Genomic DNA, 18,752 nt, shown 5'->3' on the forward strand with positions numbered 1-18,752 from the left:
GCAAGCTGGCTACCGAGACATTAGCATGCTATTAGCATTTTTTTATGCTTGTTATGAAGAAAACGACCAAAATACACTGAAACGGCATTAAACTAAGATAAAACAGTGGATATTGTGATTTTTACAGAGGAAATTCTCACATTTGTGGGTTTCTTTGGTCTCTTGTTCTCCGTCTCGCCGGTTTTTCTTTTTTTCTCACAACTGTCTGTTTGGAGGCTCTGAAAAACCTCCGTTTGGAGGGTCATGTAGCCCCAACACTGCACCCTCCCCCTCTATCTCAAGAAGAATCGGGACACCCTACTCCTAGATGTGAACGCACAAACCAGAGGGCTAAGGGCTCGGTGGTAGGGGCGAGGGGTGAAATGGGACTGGGCCTTACACTGGTCTTGAAATAGGACAGCTGGTGGATTATAATGTCATCATATCACTATTGGCTACAAAACGGAGCAAATATATCCTCTTTAAGGAGTGAACACAGTTTGCAACCCATCCCTGGGTTAAAGTTGGCACATGAATGTAAGTGCAGTCGTATAAAAACCTTATCTACAATTGACTAAATAATTAAAAAAAACAAAAAAAACACACTCAAGCTCTGTGTTATCTGGAAAGCACAATCAAGACGCCACCCCAAACGGTAATGCGTACAGAGGTGTAACAGGACAGTAGTCTTCTGCGAAGTACAGAGTGAAATTGACAATGATCAGCTGACACAGCTTGTGTCCAAGTCCTATTTACAGAAGCCCTGAAGGGTAAGATGGAAAAAAAGTAAAGTCCGTTTCTGAGTCTGAGCTCCAATTTATTTATTTATTTATTTATTTATTTATTTATTTTTAGCATCACCTGCACAATTCAGTCATTAAAAAAACTACATTTTACCCTCAATTACCACAATTCAATTCATTAGGCAATCAAAATTGTTCAGTGGTTGTTTTTTTTATAAACGTTGCTTATTACAGCTGTGTGAGAAATCGTCAGCTTATTAAGTGACAGTAGGAGATCATTAATGATAGTTACATACTATCCCAGCCATAGCTATTACCCTAACTGCCCCCTGCTGGTCAAAGCTGGTGTAACATGCTAAGTGTTGGCCAAGGTGCAAGTGATGCTAAAAATACTGGGCTGGTTTTGGTATAACGTATGTGTAAAATATGTGTCTGTTTGCCCTGCGATGGACTGGCGACCTGTCCAGTGTGTATCCTGCCTTTCACTCAATGACCACTGGGATAGGCTCCAGCTCCCCCCGTGACCCAGAAGGCTAAGTGGTTTAGAAAGTGTGTGTGTGTGTGTTTGTTATATTATAAAAGCAGAAAATATGAATTAAGTGGAACTGTGACTCAGGAAATGACTTTTTCCATCTCACCCTTCAGGTCTTCCAAACATATAACATGATGCAACTCAAAAAATTTTATGTGAAACAAAATAAAAAAAAAACAAAATGCACAGAGCGACGCTAACAAAAATAAACTTTTTGTTAAAACCAAAATATTAAATATACAAGTGGGTCCAGTAAAAACTAATTTCCCTCCAAACCTTTTCAGTTCCCAGAGATTCTGAACAATTTGGATAATGCAGTACAATTTATACACCTTTTTTTTTTTCCTTTCTTTTCACCCCCCCCCACTAGCCTTGCTCTGCACTCTACTTCCATGTCCCTCCATGAGGTGCAGTTCCTACTATGCCAGAGTATGGCATTCCAATCAGCTCCCCCTTGTGGTCACACAGCAGTACAACAGCGGTTCTCAAACAGCTGCTCGATGACCGTACTGTCTGCCAGCGTGGACACGTCTCCCAAGTCCCGCTGGTTAGACGCTATTTTGCGTAGCAAACGCCGCATGATTTTACCTGCGGAGAACATTTTGACAGTAAGTCATTTCCTAAGAAATATAAATGAGGCTGAGAACAGCATATAAACAAACACATGGCAAAAGGGGTTATGCTGGTACCTGATCTAGTTTTGGGAAGCCCAGGTGCATTTTGTATATAGTCCGGTGTAGCTATGGCACCAATCTTCTCTCTCACTGTTCAACAGAATAAAACACAATCGCAATAGTTAGAACTTTATGGTTGCGTTTTGCACAACTGTACATTAACTACACCTTAAATCCCTGAAATATTTAGTGTGTTCACAAGTACAGCGATAAACCAGTCTCACCCCAGCTGAAGGTAATACTCTGACCAAGTAAAGATGTACCTGACTAATCAGGTAAAGGCTCATCAATAAGTCTACCTCCATGAACACACATATCTCCAATACTTTGACTAATCTGGACATTTAAACAGCTTTCAATCAATCAACCAAATCAAATGAGGGATTGAGAAGTTGGGTAGTAAACAGAAATCAAATATTATAATAAAATAATAAAAATCGTAAAATCGTACAAAAAATAGTAAAATTGAACAATAAGATGGTACCAATAAACCGTTAAATCAATAAACCATTACAATTACAATATAGTAACTTAACAAATAACACATCAGATAAGGATAAAATAAATAAAAACATGAATGAATGAAATAAAAAGAAATGGAAGATGTATAAAGATGCTATAGATGTATAGGTGTATATAGAATAAATTGACAATAATAAAATAATAAAGAGAATACTAATAAAAGAAATTAAAAGGAATAAAATGTAAAAGAATAGCTAAAACATTAAAAGTCGAGTAAAATCAAATAAACTGGGTTTCTATCTCTTTTCAAAGGATCCATTTCCTACATTCTTCTTGTTGTTCATTTAATTTTCCCCCCCACTTATGGTGTTTGTATTGTACCACAGGCATCATTAATTTTTACATGACCATTTTCCAACCTCTTTTTATCCTTTACAATTGAACAGGCTGTTTCATTATTGTACCTTTAAGTGTGTTATATGCAAACGCTCTCTGCTGTTATTGGCTCCCCTGTTTTGTGCAGTATTCAGTAAGCAGTCTGGGCTGAAACGCTCCACAGCTGTGTTCTAAAAGCTGGGCTGCAGCCGAGAAAGGTGGGTCTTTGGTAGCACTGTCCTATGAAGGTTGCTTTTTTTTTTATTAGCAAATGCAAACCACGCGGTCTACAAAGGCTTTTTGGTTATGTTCACACAGCAGGTAAAAGTGGCCCAAATCTGATTCTTTTGTTTGGCTGTTCACAAAATCTTTTAAATGTGATCTGTATGCGACATCAGTCTGAACACATCAGCTCCTAAACTGACCCACATGCTCAAAAGAACAGAGGCTCATCCAGAGGTAAAGAATCACGACCGCCAACGAACGCCAGTCGCTCCCGGAGGATCAGCTTCATCTTCACCAGCATCACAGGAGCCATCATGAAGCTTCACTGACTGACAGATGGGCTCATCACCCAGAATGTGTTCGAGCCGTAAAAAGGGTGCGGTCACTTCTTTGGTCGCGTCCTCGGATTCTTTAAACTTTGCTTTCAGACTTTTAACTGTTCTTTGACGCTGCAGCCTCGTTCTCCTGCGGCCGCGTTCGGACATTTCATTAGAAGTCTCTTCAAACACGGAGGGTTTCGGATGAGTCTCTACTAATTTTTGGTGCAGAAAGATCAGCCCAAATGTTTATGAGACTCAGCAGCGCAAAATTGCGACAGATGTCGAGTTGGATTGACGAAAAAAGAAGTCACATGAATTCCAATCTGGCTGTTCAGACTAAGTCGTGTACCACATATGAAAGCGTCTCAAATCGGAACTGAAAATGTCAGATTCAGTGTGTTTCTGTTCACCCTGACACACAGACACACATCTGTGTCACATATAAAGAAAAAGATCAGATTTGGGCCACTTTTACCTGCTGTGTGAACAAAGCTATTGTCACATCAGAAAGGAGCCAGTGCACAAAATCTATTGGAGAAAATACTGTCATTAAAAAACATCAGTTTGTCATGAAGCGATGCAGACTATAAGCTGTTAAACTCTTTGACAACATGTGCATTTCACACCCTGCATTCAATTTACACCCTTTTAAACAATCAGAACTAAAGAAATACTGTTCTGTATATCTTACAGTATATGTTATTAGCCTTTTTAAACAACTTGTAGTAGTTGGTTTCCCTCTAACAGTGTTTCTCCTGCACTATTATTGGGTCAAATATGTGCACCAAGGATCATGGGTGACTAAACTGTGAAGGATACTCCAGTAGTTACCGTCGAGGCCACCGGTGCATTCAAATTCGGCACCACCCGCAAACAGTTTCACAAGCTAGTTCTCAGTAGAGAAGTATAAAGGGAAGGTGGACGAAGGGTTACCGCTGAAACGTTTACACAAAATCGTTCATTTAACTGTTAATAGAGAACAAGTTTGCCACAAATGTTCTCCACTTCCCCCTCCGCTCCATCAGAGCGCATCTTCTCTGCAGAGGGGAGTATCTGCTCTCAGAGGAGAACGAGACCCTCACAGGAGATTATAAATACTTTGTTAGCCCCCTTTTAGCCTGTTCTTCAGTGGTCAGGACCCCCATGGACTCTCAAAGAGCAGGTACTGTTTGGGTGGTGGATCATTCTCAGCACTGCAGTAACACTGACGTGGTGGTGGTGTGTTAGTGTGTGTTGCGCTGGTCTGAGTGGATCAGACACAGCAGTGCTGCTGGAGTTTTTAAACACTGTGTCCACTCACTGTCCACTCTATTAGACACTCCTACCTTGTCAGTCCACCTTGTAGATGTAAAGTCAGAGACGATAGCTCATCTGCTGCTGCACAGTTTGTGTTGGTCATCCTCTAGTCCTTCATCAGTGGTCACAGGACACTGCCCACAGGACGCTGCTGGCTGGATATTTTTGGTTGGTGGACTATTCTCAGGCCAGCAGTGACACTGAGGTGTTTAAAAACTCCAGCAGCACTGCTGTGACTGATCCACTACAGTCTGTAACTGTAGAACTACAAAGTGCACCTATATAGTAAGTGGAGCTGATAAAATGGACAATGAGCATAGAAACAAGGAGGTGGTCATAATGTTATCCCTGATCGGTGTATTTTCCAGCTCTAGGTTTAAGCTGCAGCTGTGCTGTCCGATAGGTGGCGCCATTTACAACTATTAGATGAACGCTGGTCTCAACCAGATAAGTCACATGATGTAAACAGAAACCGCTCAGTTTTAGACAAATTTCCTTTTCAGTTGAATTCTGATACCAAGAATCTCTCAAGCTGCCAAACAAGCAAAGCCTTGATATAAACAAGCACAGTAAAAATCAAAACACTGTCAGTGAATAAGATTAACGGACGATTTCCATGTGTCCACACCTTAGAAAGCAAGCCCAGCGTCACTAAAACGGAATCTGAACATACCTGTGAATACAGAGATGCACAAAGACCACACAAACCTTGCTTTCTGAGCTCAGCTTCGAGAGTAGTAGTGTAGTTGATGCCATCTGCGAGTGTGACAAAGCAGTAGAGGCTCTCTCCTTTCACAGGGTGTGGGGTCCCCACCACTGCAGCCTCCGCTACAGCCTCATGCTCCACCAGAGCGGACTCTACCTCGGCCGTGCTCAGCAAGTGACCTGAGAGAGATTCACGAACTATTACTACCATCTCCAAGCGAAAACACAGCAAGTGCAGCAGGACAAACGTCAGTGACATCAGCTCTCACCAGAAACGTTCAGCATGTCATCAATCCTGCCGGTGATCCAGTAGTACCCATCCTTATCTCTACGGCAACCTGAACACATAGTTAAGCATGAGTATCCAATAAATAAATCCATTTCTTTAAAAAATATAAAATAAAATGTCATGTATTTTAATTGTTTTTCCTGAGGTCCACTTATGATATTAGTGTGGATTTATTTATAATTCATAATTCATTTTTACATGACCATTTTCTGACCTCTCTATATCCCTTGGAATTAAGCAGGATGTTTTTGGTACTGTACCTTTAAGACGAAAATATGTAAATACAGCAGAGATGACGAATCTCCTGTATTGTGCTTCAAAAAAGCAGTTTGGACTGAAACACTCCTTTTAACTTTAGTATGAATGGGCAGGGCTAAACTGTTGTAGGCTGAAACAATGAATTCACAATGGGCTGAAATGTTTTTCAGCTGAGACTGCATATATGGACGGTGTGGGACTGAACGGCATGGTTTTGAAACTTTATTATTGTTTATATACACTACATCAAAGTCTTTAATTTTAAAAATGTGAGGAAATGAGGTTTTCATTACATCGGCCCTTTAAGAGTACACCATGCACATAGCCCGATCAACCAATTGCAAACATCCACATTACCATCACCAGTCACGTAGTATCCAGGGAATTTCTTGAAGTAGGTGGTCTCAAATCTCTGATGGTTCCCAAACACAGTCCTCATCACCCCAGGCCAGGGCTGCTTAAATACCTGAAGAAGAGGATGCATCAAATTACACATGCTGTGCTAATGTATGGCCATGTTAATCTATGCTGTTCAATTTCTGCATGCACATAAATAAGGAAAAAAAAACGTTTCCGGATTAAAAAAACGCTGCACAACACTACAATTTGCATAAAGGTACAAAGAGCAGTCGGTCACAGCACAAGTAAGATGTTTAATGTTTAAAAAGCAGCAATACAAAGACAAATTAGTTATAAATTTGGGTAAATCATTAAATGAGTATGAGCGAATCAAAGTGCAATCGGGGCAATTTCTCATTCTGACCCAAATATAAAAAAAGAAAAAAGAAAAGAAAAATGACTATACTACACAGAACTAGACCTTACAATTATGATTTAATTATATCTGTCAGCAAAATCTGCCAAACACTTCTATGAATTGTTATGTAAACCCTTGGCCGTACCGGCCAAAGAGCAGAACTGGGCAAAACACTTTGAAAAAGCAGTGATGGCTGAATACTGAATACACCGTCCTAAACATATTCAGTAATGCGTTCTGTTAGAATACATAAACAGTAAGAAGTATTCTGAAAGTATTCTTCTAAAAATGAAAATGTAGCTGTGTACTGAATACTGCCTTCACAAAATGTAATTTGGACTGAATACAGATACTTGATTTTTGTATTCTGAATACATATTCACACATCCCCAATATTCAGTTCTCAACTCTGCCAAAGAGAATCTTCTGTGATCTTTTGAACACAGACAAAAATAAATAAATAAGTAAGTTTTACTCAACAAAAAGCAGATTTTGGACAGTGCATAGTGTCTAGTCAGCACATTAGGAGAGAAGAACAAGACAAGACAAATCAAGTTTTTTAAGGATGTGTATCAGAAAAAAAAATTTGTTCAAGCCATCAATTCTGATCAAGCTACTGACTTGAAAAATCACTTCAGATTGTGAACATTTGTTGCAAGCAGCTAACTGGGGTTAAAATCGAGGCAAACACTAGCTTAGTGCAGCCCCAGCTTGAACCAAGAGAAGTCAGATTAATAAACATGAAGCCTCTTACCAGGTAGCCCTCGTTTGGTCCCTCCAGCTCCTCACCTGACTCATTCAGAATGGCAGGCACCACCCCAAAAAACGGAAATGTCTACAGACAGAATGAAACACAAGCCAGTGTCATGAGCTCAACAAAGCACAACACTAACACATGTATAAGACTGTAAAATGGTCATAGCAAAAACATTGACTGCATTTAATTTCCCAGAACCACCTGTTTTATATGACTATGTTAAACTGCTTGACTATCACAAATAAACAAACCTGCAAGAGACACTTAAAGCACTTACTGCAGATCCTGGTTTGAGAGGCGTGGCAGCTGGTAGAGGTGTTAGTACGTGTCCTCCCTGAATAATACAAAGGAGAATTCTGTTAAAACATCATCCAGCACACACAAATATTTAATAAAATATTAATGAAATTTATATTAAACAGCTTAAAGAAGGAACAGAAATAGCTTCCTACCGTCTCTGTCTGCCAGAAGGTGTCGACCACAGGGCATCTACCATCTCCAACTACGTTATAGTACCACTGCCAGGCCTCAGGGTTGATAGGCTCACCTACTGTACCCAAGATCTTCAGAGAACTACGCTTATACCTGGGGACACAAACACAGTTTCTAATGGGCTAAAAATGGACACTGTAACAGAATCTCCATACCAAAGTAACAGTATATACTAAACTTCAGAGTATACAATAAACCCAAGAGTATATTACAATACAACCTTTATAGCAGTCATAGTGCGGTCAAGTTTGTACTGTTTAATACTACTGTATTCATTATATTTTCACAGTTACCACATATCCACCTCTAAAACACTGTAGGCCTGTTGTTCACCAGCTAAATTAAAAGCTAAATTTAATAAAGTTAAGCTGCTTGCCAAGTTAAATGCTGTATTTAAGGACTTCTTTGGCTGCAATGTGTAATGTACGTAATAATGTACATGTAATCTATGTAAGGGTCTGGTCACCTGGAAGTGACTGATGTTACACTGAAAAGAACCAAGTGAATCGTGATTTACACCATCACCAATCGAGACAGACTTCTGCTTCCCAAAATGATGGCATCCTTTTATAACCCCATTTCCAAAAAAGTTTGGACAAAATGTAAATAAAAATAGAATACAGTGGTGAGCAAATTATGTAAAATCTATATTTAGCTGAAAATACTAAAAAAGACAACATGAAATTTTGAAACTGAAGTTTTATCGTTTTTTGAAAAACATGCCCATTTTGAATTTGATACCTGTTCTCTGTATGCAAGGGACAAATCCAAAACACAATATTGGATGTCTCTGATCTTTGGGCCCTCAGGCAGCACTACATTAAAAACAGACATGATTCTGTAGTGGAAATCACTGCATGGGCTCAGAAACACTTCTGAAAACCACTGTCTGTGAAAACAGTTCATCACTGCATAAACAAATGCAAGATAAAACTCTAAAACGCAAAGAAGAAACCAAATATAAACAGGATCCAGAAACGCTGCCGCCTTCTCTGGGCCTAAGCTCATTTAAGATTATGTTATCAGCAAACTACAAATACACAGGTGTTGGCAAACATATGCTGCCATCCAAACAACGTCTTTTTCAGGGAGGGCCTTTATGTCGTTTATTTATTTCAGCAAGACAATGTCAAACTACATTCTGTATGTATTACAACAGCATGGCTCTGTAGTCCAGACCTGTCACCACTGAAAACACATTACGAACCAAAAATACAACAAAGACAGAGACCCGAAACTGTTGAGCAGTTGAAATCCTATATCAAGCAGGAATGGGAAAACATTTTACTTTCTAAACTACAGCAGTGTCTCCTCAGTTCCCAAACACTTACAGAGTGCTGTTAAAAGAAGAGGTGATGCAGCACAGTGGTAAACAGGCCCCCGTCCCAACTTTTTTGGAATGTGTTGCTGGCACCAATTTCAAAATGAGCACATTCTTTTTAAAAAACAATAAAACGTTTTTCCAGTTTCAACATTTCAAATATTGTCTTTGTACTATTTTCAATGAAATATAGGATTTACAAGATTTGCTTATCATTGCATTCTATTTTTATTTACATTTTGCACAGCATACCAACTTTTTTGGAAACAGGGAAACAAGTTTGAGAATTTTTCATCCATAGACATAAACCCAGTCAGACACACACTGTAGCTAAACAGCACTGGAGCTGTATCAACATTCTAATATTCTTAGGATTATGAGAGAGATCAGAGCTGTGAAATCCAGAATAAAGCCTTCTGTAATGAACTTACTTGTGGACCGGCTCACTGCCGTATTTCATGAGGAGTCTGATGGCTGTGGGGGCAGTGTAGAACTTGGAGACGTGGTATTTATCCACTATCTCCCACATTCTGCTAACATCAGGGTAGGTGGGCAGACCTTCAAACTAGGAGCAGGGAAGTTAAATGAACATTGGTAATGGCACTCATGCTATTTGATAAGAATTAAGGTCAATCTGGTTCAGCTTGCCAAACTAAGCGTTAATAAGTTGTTATCTTTCTGGTAAGTAATCCTGATTTTGACTGCAACCATGTTTGACCTTGCTGAACAAAACATCGAATACTGAGAACCAACTGCACAGAGCCAGCACAGTCCGAATTCCGTTCCTCACTGAAAGCTCTGTATGCTTGGCCCCTTCCTCTTACAGCACGTATGCCAACTAACAGACAAACTACGGCGTGCACTCACCAGGACACTGGTGGCCCCGTTAGCCAGGGGCCCATAAGTGATGTATGAGTGACCGGTGATCCAGCCAATGTCTGCTGTGCACCAGTACACGTCATCAGGGTGGTAGTCGAACACCAGTTTAAATGTTGTGGCAGTGTACAGCATGTAACCACTGACTGTGTGTAATACACCCTGAAAAAGAAAAAAGGGAAGTGAGACTCTTCAACAGACCAGGGGCGTAGCCATGATGAGACAAATGGAGAAGGAATAGTTATTAACTGCATTGTTTTCTGTGGGTGCTGCCATCGTACAGTATCATGGCCAAACAAATCATTACACTCTCCGTTTTATTTCCCCAGCTCTTCAAATCACTGCTTAGCAGCTGTTGCTATCCACCACTGCTTCAAGCCTTCAGTTTATTACCTACATGCCAGTGTTTGAAGTTGTAGCTCCGGCTGTGGTTAAAATATGTATCTACAGGCCTGTGAAAGTGAGATTCTGTAAGTTTGCTGTGTTGTTCTCATCTTTGCATATCTCAGCTGTCTGACTAAAGCCTTGGGTTCACTACACGACTGAACAGACTATAAAAGACTGGACGTGTCACACTGTCCGACTGGTTTTTTTGGGTGACTGAAATATTGAGGATCCACACTAAATTAGGGATCACACACTACCCAACTTTTCAGCTGCTGCTGAACCGAACGGAGCTCACTGAACGCAAACTCTCGGTTTCTCCCGTTACTAGGAGACCCAAATAAACAAACGTGGAGCTGCTGCTGCTGTTTTCTCTGTCGTTTGCTCCGACAGTAAAGAAGCAGCACTTAAACATGTTTAAATGACGGTCATGGATTTAAAAATGATCAGTTTGGTATTTTTTAGAGTTTTAAACATACATAATATCGATTGTGCCTTAAACTCAGCTCAGTAAAAAGCTTCGCTCCACACATGAGAGACTTTTCGCCAATTTTCTTTGTTCACTTGATGAATTTGATATTTTTGCACTCTGTTTTCATTGGCTGCTGCAGGAATCCATTCAGGTGAGTCGTTGACCAGGTCGAAAAAAATCAAACATGTTTGATAAACTCCGACTGGTTTGAAACTCGATCGGGAGGCAAAAAAAATCAGAGTCTTACTGATTACGCGCCGCTTACGCACTACTCAATTCACTCTCCGTCGACTCTGACTGACCCAAAAATGTGCAGACGAGCTCAGACGCGGCCAGACTGTGCCTACGTCGAGAGGATGCCTGCTTTACACTTATGCTTACGTAACTGTGCTGCTGTGTTGGTTGTGTTTATGTAAATCCAGTACTCTGGTTTATTGCCACGGTACTGTATAAGCATTGGAATAAGTAGGGTGATGACTACACTGCTGTCAAGAATAGGCAACAGCCGGAAGTTGAGACATTGTGAGAGACAGTGCATTTAGAAAATTGTATCTACCAAGTAGGCCTACTCCACAAAACAGTAAAAGTATTACGAAATTATAGGTTGTCACACAGCAATAAAATTAAAAGTAAACATAGCATATCACGTGTAGGTTATTGATGATACCTTAGGTTTCCCAGTGGAGCCACTAGTGTAGAGAATAAAGAGAGGATCTTCAGATTCACACCACACCGGCTCACACTCATCAGAGGCACCTTCCATCAGAGAGTGCCAACACACATCCACCTCTGGGTTCCAGGGCACCTGCACCAACCACAGCCCACAAAGCAGAAAATCAACCAGTCTTTTCTGAGCCATACTGAGCAGGGACTGTTAGGAAAACATCCTTTTAAAACCCCAAAATCTCTATATGTTCCAAAGGTGAACAGCCCTAATATACACCATATGGCCAAAAGTGTATGGACACCTGCTCATCCAATGTTTCTTCCAAAATCAGAGTATTAAAAAGGAGTTTGTCCCCGTTTGCTGAAGTAACTGTCTCCACTCTTCTGGAAAGGCTTTATACAAGATGGAACATTGTTGTGGGGATCTGACTGCAGTCAGCCACAAGAACTTTAGTGAGGTCAGGTACTGATGTTGGATGATCAGTTCTGGATCACTCCAGCTCATCACAAAAGTATTGGAGGAGCTCCATCATTCCAGAGAACGCAGTTCCAATGCTGGTGTGTGTGTGTGGGGCCCACGCTTGGCATTGTACATTGTGACCTTAAGGTCACATGCATCGACTCCAGAGCATCTTATTTAATTGTCGATGCCTTTCTAAGGATATTATACAAGCTGTGTGTGCATTTGACCCCTGTGTCTGCAGCGGGTGCACCTTGAAGTAGCTGAATTAACTAAGATGAAGGGGTGTCCACAAACTTTTGGACATAGTGTATTTAGATGCTTTTCACACAGACACCAACACACTTCAACTACAAGTGGTCTGGAGGTGCTGATATGAAAAAAAATGATTAAACTCATTTGATTCTGCATGGCTTTCAATCTAACCAAGGAAACTGGTTAGACCACAGTGCAAAATCACATCATTTTATGCAACAGAAAACAAACAATAAGAAAGAGAAAAGATTAAGTAAAGTTAGTAACACACAGATCTATCACAGAGCTACAGAACTTAGGACTTAATAGGATATATACATAGGAACATGACTAAAAAAGTGTACTTGATTGGATCAGATCTAGCATGCACGTCATGGGGTTGAGAGGAGGGAACACAGGATGAGAGAGCTAAGTGACAGGAACGTGTAAATGGAACTAACGAGCGAGTCTGCATTCGGCCGTACTCAAATAACAGTCAAATCCATGAGACAATGGGAGAAGAGAAGAGTAGAAAGATTTTGGCACTGTTTAAGGGTGTAAGAGATTTGAGAGACACTGAGGCGACATAACTGTGTTTCCAAATCCACGTCCCCAAGCACTAATAGGTCTGATCCAAGTGTTGGTTAACTATACAGGCCAGAAAGACACTCCACGCAAGGGCACAAATGCAAATGACCACACAGAGCCAACACAACACAAGCACGTGTTCCAGGTGTACACAGGGTGACCTAAGCGCGAGTGAGTGAGACCCTTTTTGATAACTGCATCAGGATCGTATCCCCAGTGATAAAGCTGATGATTTCCTTCTACAGATCAAGACTCTGTAGACAGAACAGCTGTGTGTCAGATATTTTTCACCGGATGTTGCGAAATTTTCTGCAATTAGATCATAAAAAAACTGAAATACTGATCGTTGGTTTTTATTTTATCGTTTTGGTATAAAAATTATTTATGAGAAACTTGGTTCTTTAGCTTCATATATCAAACCTGAAGTAGGAAACCTGAGTGTGATCTTAGACTCTGAGCTCTGTTTAATCTGCATGTAAACAGTCACTAAAGTAGCTTTTTATCATTTGAGAAAATCACTGAAGTTCGGCCTTTTGTCTCTCAGAGCGACGCAGAGAAACTTGTTCATGCTTTTGTTACAAGCAGAGTTGATCACTGTAATGATCTTCTCACTGAACTTCCTAAGAAAACAGTTCATCCTTTACAACTCATACAAAATACAGCAGCATCAACAAAAACAACACAGAGATCAGATCAGTCCCGCTTTAAAAGAGCTGCACTGACTGCCTGAATCGTTCAGGATAGAGTTTAAAGCTCTGCTACTAGTTTTTAAAGCTCTAAATGACCTTAAAGCTCCGCTTCCATCACAGACTGTCTGTCTGTTTATGTTCCGGCACGTAATCTAAGATCTGCAGATAGGGGCCTTCTACAGATACCCTCTGTAAAATACAGAAACCGTGGAGAGACACTTTCAGCTATTCTGCTTCTAAACTGTGGAGCTCAGTTCACCTTTTATTAGATAGTCAAGCTCAGTGCTCACGTTTAAGAAGCATCTAAAAACGCAGCTCTTTAACTTAAACTCTACATCTTGTGGTGTTTATCTTCTAATTTGATCTGTTTCATTTTTATCTGATACTAAATAAATACTTATGATTTCTTGTACAATGAATGCTGAATGGCAATCACCCTTTTGATGATTATTCACAATGGTTACATTTAAGTGTTCTCCTGTCATGTAAAGAGAAATACAATGTTAAGCTTATTTGTCTCACTTATTTGTACGGCAGTTATAAACCTCAGAATACAAGAAGAAATCAGAGTGCGTGTACACCAGATGTGCTGCTATTTTAATGGCCACAACAATAATAATTACTTGTTGTATAGGCAAAAAATTGGCTGCTGAATTTCTGTCGGTGAAAAAACCTATGAATAGCTTATGCAAGCCAAGTGGCCCTTGCTGCAATGCTCAAACTGCAGTTTGCGCTTATGTTTTAAATGTAAAAACTCACAAAATTGACTTTATGTAGTGTGAAGCAGTTGCATCTGCTTACTAGCATGTGGTACACTTCTGGCCAAATAGTTTAGACCAATGGTTTTCAAACTAATCCTCAGGGCTCCCCAGACAATCACATTTTTGCTCTATCCCAACACTCAACACAGGAATAGAGTAAAAAATGTGGACCACCTAAAGGGGGGCCCGAAGACCGGTTTGAGAACCACTGGTTAGACCAAAAGAAACATTCTGAAACACTACACATAACCTTAGTTAGCCTGGGTACGATGATCTGCCACTCTGCTGTGCCTAGCCAACCGGGCTCTGCAGATGCAAGTTAACCAAAACCCCGTTCATACCTGGTCATTTCATGCACCTACAGCAGGGGTCTTTAATTAAAATTCAGTAAGGTCCAGTTAGAGGAAAGTTCCTCAAGCAAAGGTCCGAAACATCATACTGTTTACTGAAGTAGCCTAGTAGGTATATCAACATCTTATACAGTCAACAACAATGTCAAATCAAATAAAGTACAGTTCAGTCATATTTCAACAACATTTACTGTCAGTTTTCTCTTTTTAGATCACGCCATGTGAAATAACTTCCCTCTGACTCATTTTCTTCTCTGACTGCTGTGTCTCGCCTCGTCCCTCCCCTGTGTGTGCGTCATTCACTCGAGTCTCAGTGCTCATCATAATGCACAGATCTGATTGGCTGAGTAGCGTCACGTGTGATATTTACAACGCATGCGATTGGTCTGTGAGTTTTCCGGGCCGCTAAACTGGTACCATAAAGGCTAGAAAAGCTACGCCGATTAAAACAGGACCACCCCGTCGAAATTAAATAATTCTCCATAGTTTATCGGTTATAGGTCCAGGTCCACATAGGACAGTGTCTGGGTCCAGACTCGGACCGCGGTCCACCTATTAGTGACCGCTGACCTAGAGCATCAGGACTGGGGTGAGTGATACGGCAAAAATATCACACTAAAAAACTTTGCTGATACTCAGCACGCAACGCACTGGTAGTGCCACACTTAAAAACTGCCAACTGGCAAAATGATTTTCATTCAACATTTCACATACTCGTAAGCTTCCAGTGTTCTTTCAGTACTAACGATATCCATAACACGCTCAGAGAAGCACACTGTATCACAATCATAAAAATAATCACAATAATGATGAAATTGCCCATCTCTAATCAGAAATATAGATTATGGAGATTATCTACATAAAAACGCAGGTGCAAATACACCCAAGTCACATTTAAACAGGTGTAAACCCCAACGCTATGACAGGGCCCTTCCTAGCCTCTTCTGCATATGAGGTAAAACCGTCCACTGCATTGCCAACACTAAACTGAGGAGTTTCTACTCCTTTAACTCAGCTCTTGATGCGAGTTTCTCCTCTGAATTTAATTCAGGAGCCTTCGGGCCTGAGCTAGATAAATTAAACTGCCAGTTTAGTTCATTTTCCACTGTTATTGACCGCTACGCTACATCACTTCTTAACAAACATGATCCATGGCTGCAATGACTAATACAAGAGGAGGCTAATTATTCTAAACAGTAATCATTTTGGCGTGAAGCCGCTATATGTAAATGAACAACAGCATGCACAGTTGGGATTTTTGAGGTGGCAAAGACCTTTTGACTAGAAATTTTGACTAGAAGCAAAAAAAAGCTTTACATATCACGTGGGTCCGTGTATCTTTTGGTCATTCGATTTCATTTGAAGTCAAGTATCGAAAAACATGAAAATAGGTCAGTTCTCGTTTTTGGTTCTGTGGAAAAATCAAGAAATAGCCTCATTTTACAATTTGACAAACTAATCACACAATCACAGAAGAAGAGGAATAACAAGATAGGCCTAGTCCCGGCAATTTGGGAGACTATATGAGGTTTTTATAGTCATTTGTATATTTGATGTGGCTATTCTATCAGCAAAAAAACTGAAGCGATATGGGGAAGAGACTCTGCAGGACTCCCACCATTTAACAGCAAAGTCAAAGACAAATGAGCCGCGCTGCCCAATAATGATAAGAAAAATGAACACTAATGTCACGTCGTCAGATGTAAATTTATAGCAGCTGTGTTACAGATCCAGACTTGAGAATTAAAGCTGTGCGCTGTCCTGAGTCCATATTGTTCTTATAATAATGTGGCAGCTGCCACCAACTCTAGTTTTGAAAAAGGAGCTTTAGAAGTGTGTTACACAGAGCTGTGCTGCGGCTCCGCCCTGTAAAAAGAGACGTTGTTGTGGTTTAATGTTGATAATGATGTTGTTCTGTTAGTCTTAAATGTATGTATGTGTTATTTGCGTTATTCTGTAGCCTCTCTCGTGTCTCCTTCTTCACCGAGATGCTCATCATTACGACTGAAAGCCATTCAGTCCTCTAAGTGCTGCACAACAACCAGCGCCTTCGGGATGTTAAACTAAACTCTCACTGAGAGACTCATTAGATCCTGCTGTGCTGTTTGTTGTGAAGGAAAAATCTGGATAAACCGTTATTTACACACAGGCATACTCTGTATTGCACACAAAGGGGAGTCAGGATTCTGCACAACACAGACTATCAGGCCTGATTTCAGTGATTTCTGAGCTTCTGAGACCATGCGTGCACTCTGCACGTCTATTTCCGGCGATACATTTTTATTTTTTTGGTTAATCAAATAAGACCCTTCATCGAATGGTTGTTCGTCTGTTATTTGATTTTATGGTTAATTTGTGAAACTGCAATAACAGAACCAAAAACAAGAACTGACCCATTTTCCCGTTTTTCAATGCTGGTTTTGAAATGAAAATCGAACGACCAAAAGATACACGGACCCACGTGGCACAAAGTAATCAGATTTCAAATCTGACTAACTGGAGAAGCATCTGGCTACCAAGCGTTAGTGCATAGGGTTAAAATCTTATCAAGTTACCTGAAACGACTAGGTGCAAACGAGGTCTATATATGACTGTGAATGAGAGAGTCAGGTAGAAAAAAAAATCCTCATCTCTTTATAGTGATTATAAAGTAGTGAAGCCAGATGAACCAGAACACACAGAGTGGCTACAGCTAACCAGCACTGGTCCCAGACTACTGTTGAGTGACTTGTGACTGTCAGTATTTCTTATAGACACCTGTTATGATCTGAGATTTGCCCTTTCAGAACTGGCATCGAACACAAACCAATCATTAATCCAGTAGCTAAAAGGAAAGGACTGAAACTGGACTTGTTTATTTTGTTTTCTTTCCACATTTAAACAGCAGAAAAAAGAAGCCAAGTCTGAAAAGGCTGCAGATGTGTACGGTGAGATGCACTTGCACACACACTGTGTTAGAGTGTGAAAACTGATACAGGCCTCGGACCTTCCCAAAGAAAGACAGTAGCCAAGGAGTGGACAAAAGTGTTAAAGAAAGACAAGATAAGAAAAAGAAGCAAGAGTTAAGCAGAGGGAGGGCTTGAAATACCTTAGGGATGGGACGGACCCTCCTTACTTTTTCTTTCTTTTTCTCCTGCTAAAGGGGGGGTTAATGGAGAGATTATGCACATACAAAAGATAGTGAGGAAAGGATAAATATGGCAACACTTTACTGTAAATCAGAAGACCTTTAGCTCTATTACAGAACATAAAATGACCCCTGACGTTCAGAGCATAGCAGAGACAGTGAAGACTCCATACTAATCACCCTCAGCTCTCAGTTTTTATATGATTCAAAGGTCTTCAGTACAATATCTTGTGGGTGTTGCCAGATTTCAATGGCTTTAGAACAGTCATAAAAACCATACTGACCCAAAAACAGCAACTTGAATAACAAAGATAGGACAACACATGACCGAGTTTGGGTAAAAATAAACACACACAGGATAGGGCTTAACATTACAAGAATACAGCAGACAGTATTATCCATTAATAGACAACTGGTTAATGGGTGAGACCGACAAAGTACTGATGTAAGTGAGAGGTCAAGGTTTACCTGGAGGTCAGGGCAGGAACGTTTTGCAGGGGGTGATAGGGAGCCCGGCGATGAGGCTTCCTCTTCCTCCTTTGATAAGTGCTTCAGCATAATACACCGCTCCACAGGGAAAGATCTGCAGGAAATGCACAGTATCCGATAAACAAGCACGGCTTACAACCCAAACCTCAATCTGTACTCTATAAGAAATATCTGTAATAGTGCTGGGCGATATGGCCTCAAACCAGTATCACAATATATTGAATGTTTTACCTGGATTACGATTAATAATTAATACGATTATTTCGGGGGTTTTTTTTTTTTACCCTGATAGTTCACTGACAAGGTTTGTACTGTAAACATGTTCTGTATATCTTAATGTAAATCATCTCAACAGCCAGATTGGAAATTCCGTCAATTGAACTCAACATTCCTCATGCGCTGCTTAGACCTCAAACATTTGGGGTGATATCTCTGTACAAAAATTAGTAGAGACTCATCCAAAACCCTCCG

The 18,752-nt window shown here is 40.4% G+C and overlaps 1 protein-coding gene across 2 annotated transcripts in view; it reads right to left on the reverse strand.

Moving 5' to 3' along the window:
* Positions 1–896: 896 nt before the first annotated feature.
* The window catches only part of acss2 (acyl-CoA synthetase short chain family member 2), a 28,099-nt gene continuing 10,243 nt past the window's right edge, over positions 897–18,752 (reverse strand). Inside the window, exons 7-19 of one of the 2 annotated variants that reach the window (XM_036590842.1) lie at positions 18,261–18,375; positions 17,754–17,801; positions 11,585–11,722; positions 10,053–10,223; positions 9,617–9,750; positions 7,825–7,957; positions 7,650–7,706; positions 7,370–7,450; positions 6,216–6,324; positions 5,581–5,649; positions 5,315–5,491; positions 1,944–2,018; positions 897–1,842 (exon numbers count right to left, since the gene is read on the reverse strand). In XM_036590842.1, the coding sequence (XP_036446735.1) occupies positions 1,715–1,842; positions 1,944–2,018; positions 5,315–5,491; positions 5,581–5,649; positions 6,216–6,324; positions 7,370–7,450; positions 7,650–7,706; positions 7,825–7,957; positions 9,617–9,750; positions 10,053–10,223; positions 11,585–11,722; positions 17,754–17,801; positions 18,261–18,375 (1,435 nt within the window). In that variant the 3' untranslated portion in view covers positions 897–1,714. The remainder of the gene's footprint in view (positions 1,843–1,943; positions 2,019–5,314; positions 5,492–5,580; positions 5,650–6,215; positions 6,325–7,369; positions 7,451–7,649; positions 7,707–7,824; positions 7,958–9,616; positions 9,751–10,052; positions 10,224–11,584; positions 11,723–17,753; positions 17,802–18,260; positions 18,376–18,752) is intronic. The other variant, XM_036590843.1, reaches the window with a different exon arrangement.

The sequence above is a fragment of the Colossoma macropomum genome, unplaced genomic scaffold, assembly GCF_904425465.1.
Source record: "Colossoma macropomum unplaced genomic scaffold, Colossoma_macropomum, whole genome shotgun sequence".
NCBI lineage: Eukaryota > Metazoa > Chordata > Actinopteri > Characiformes > Serrasalmidae > Colossoma > Colossoma macropomum.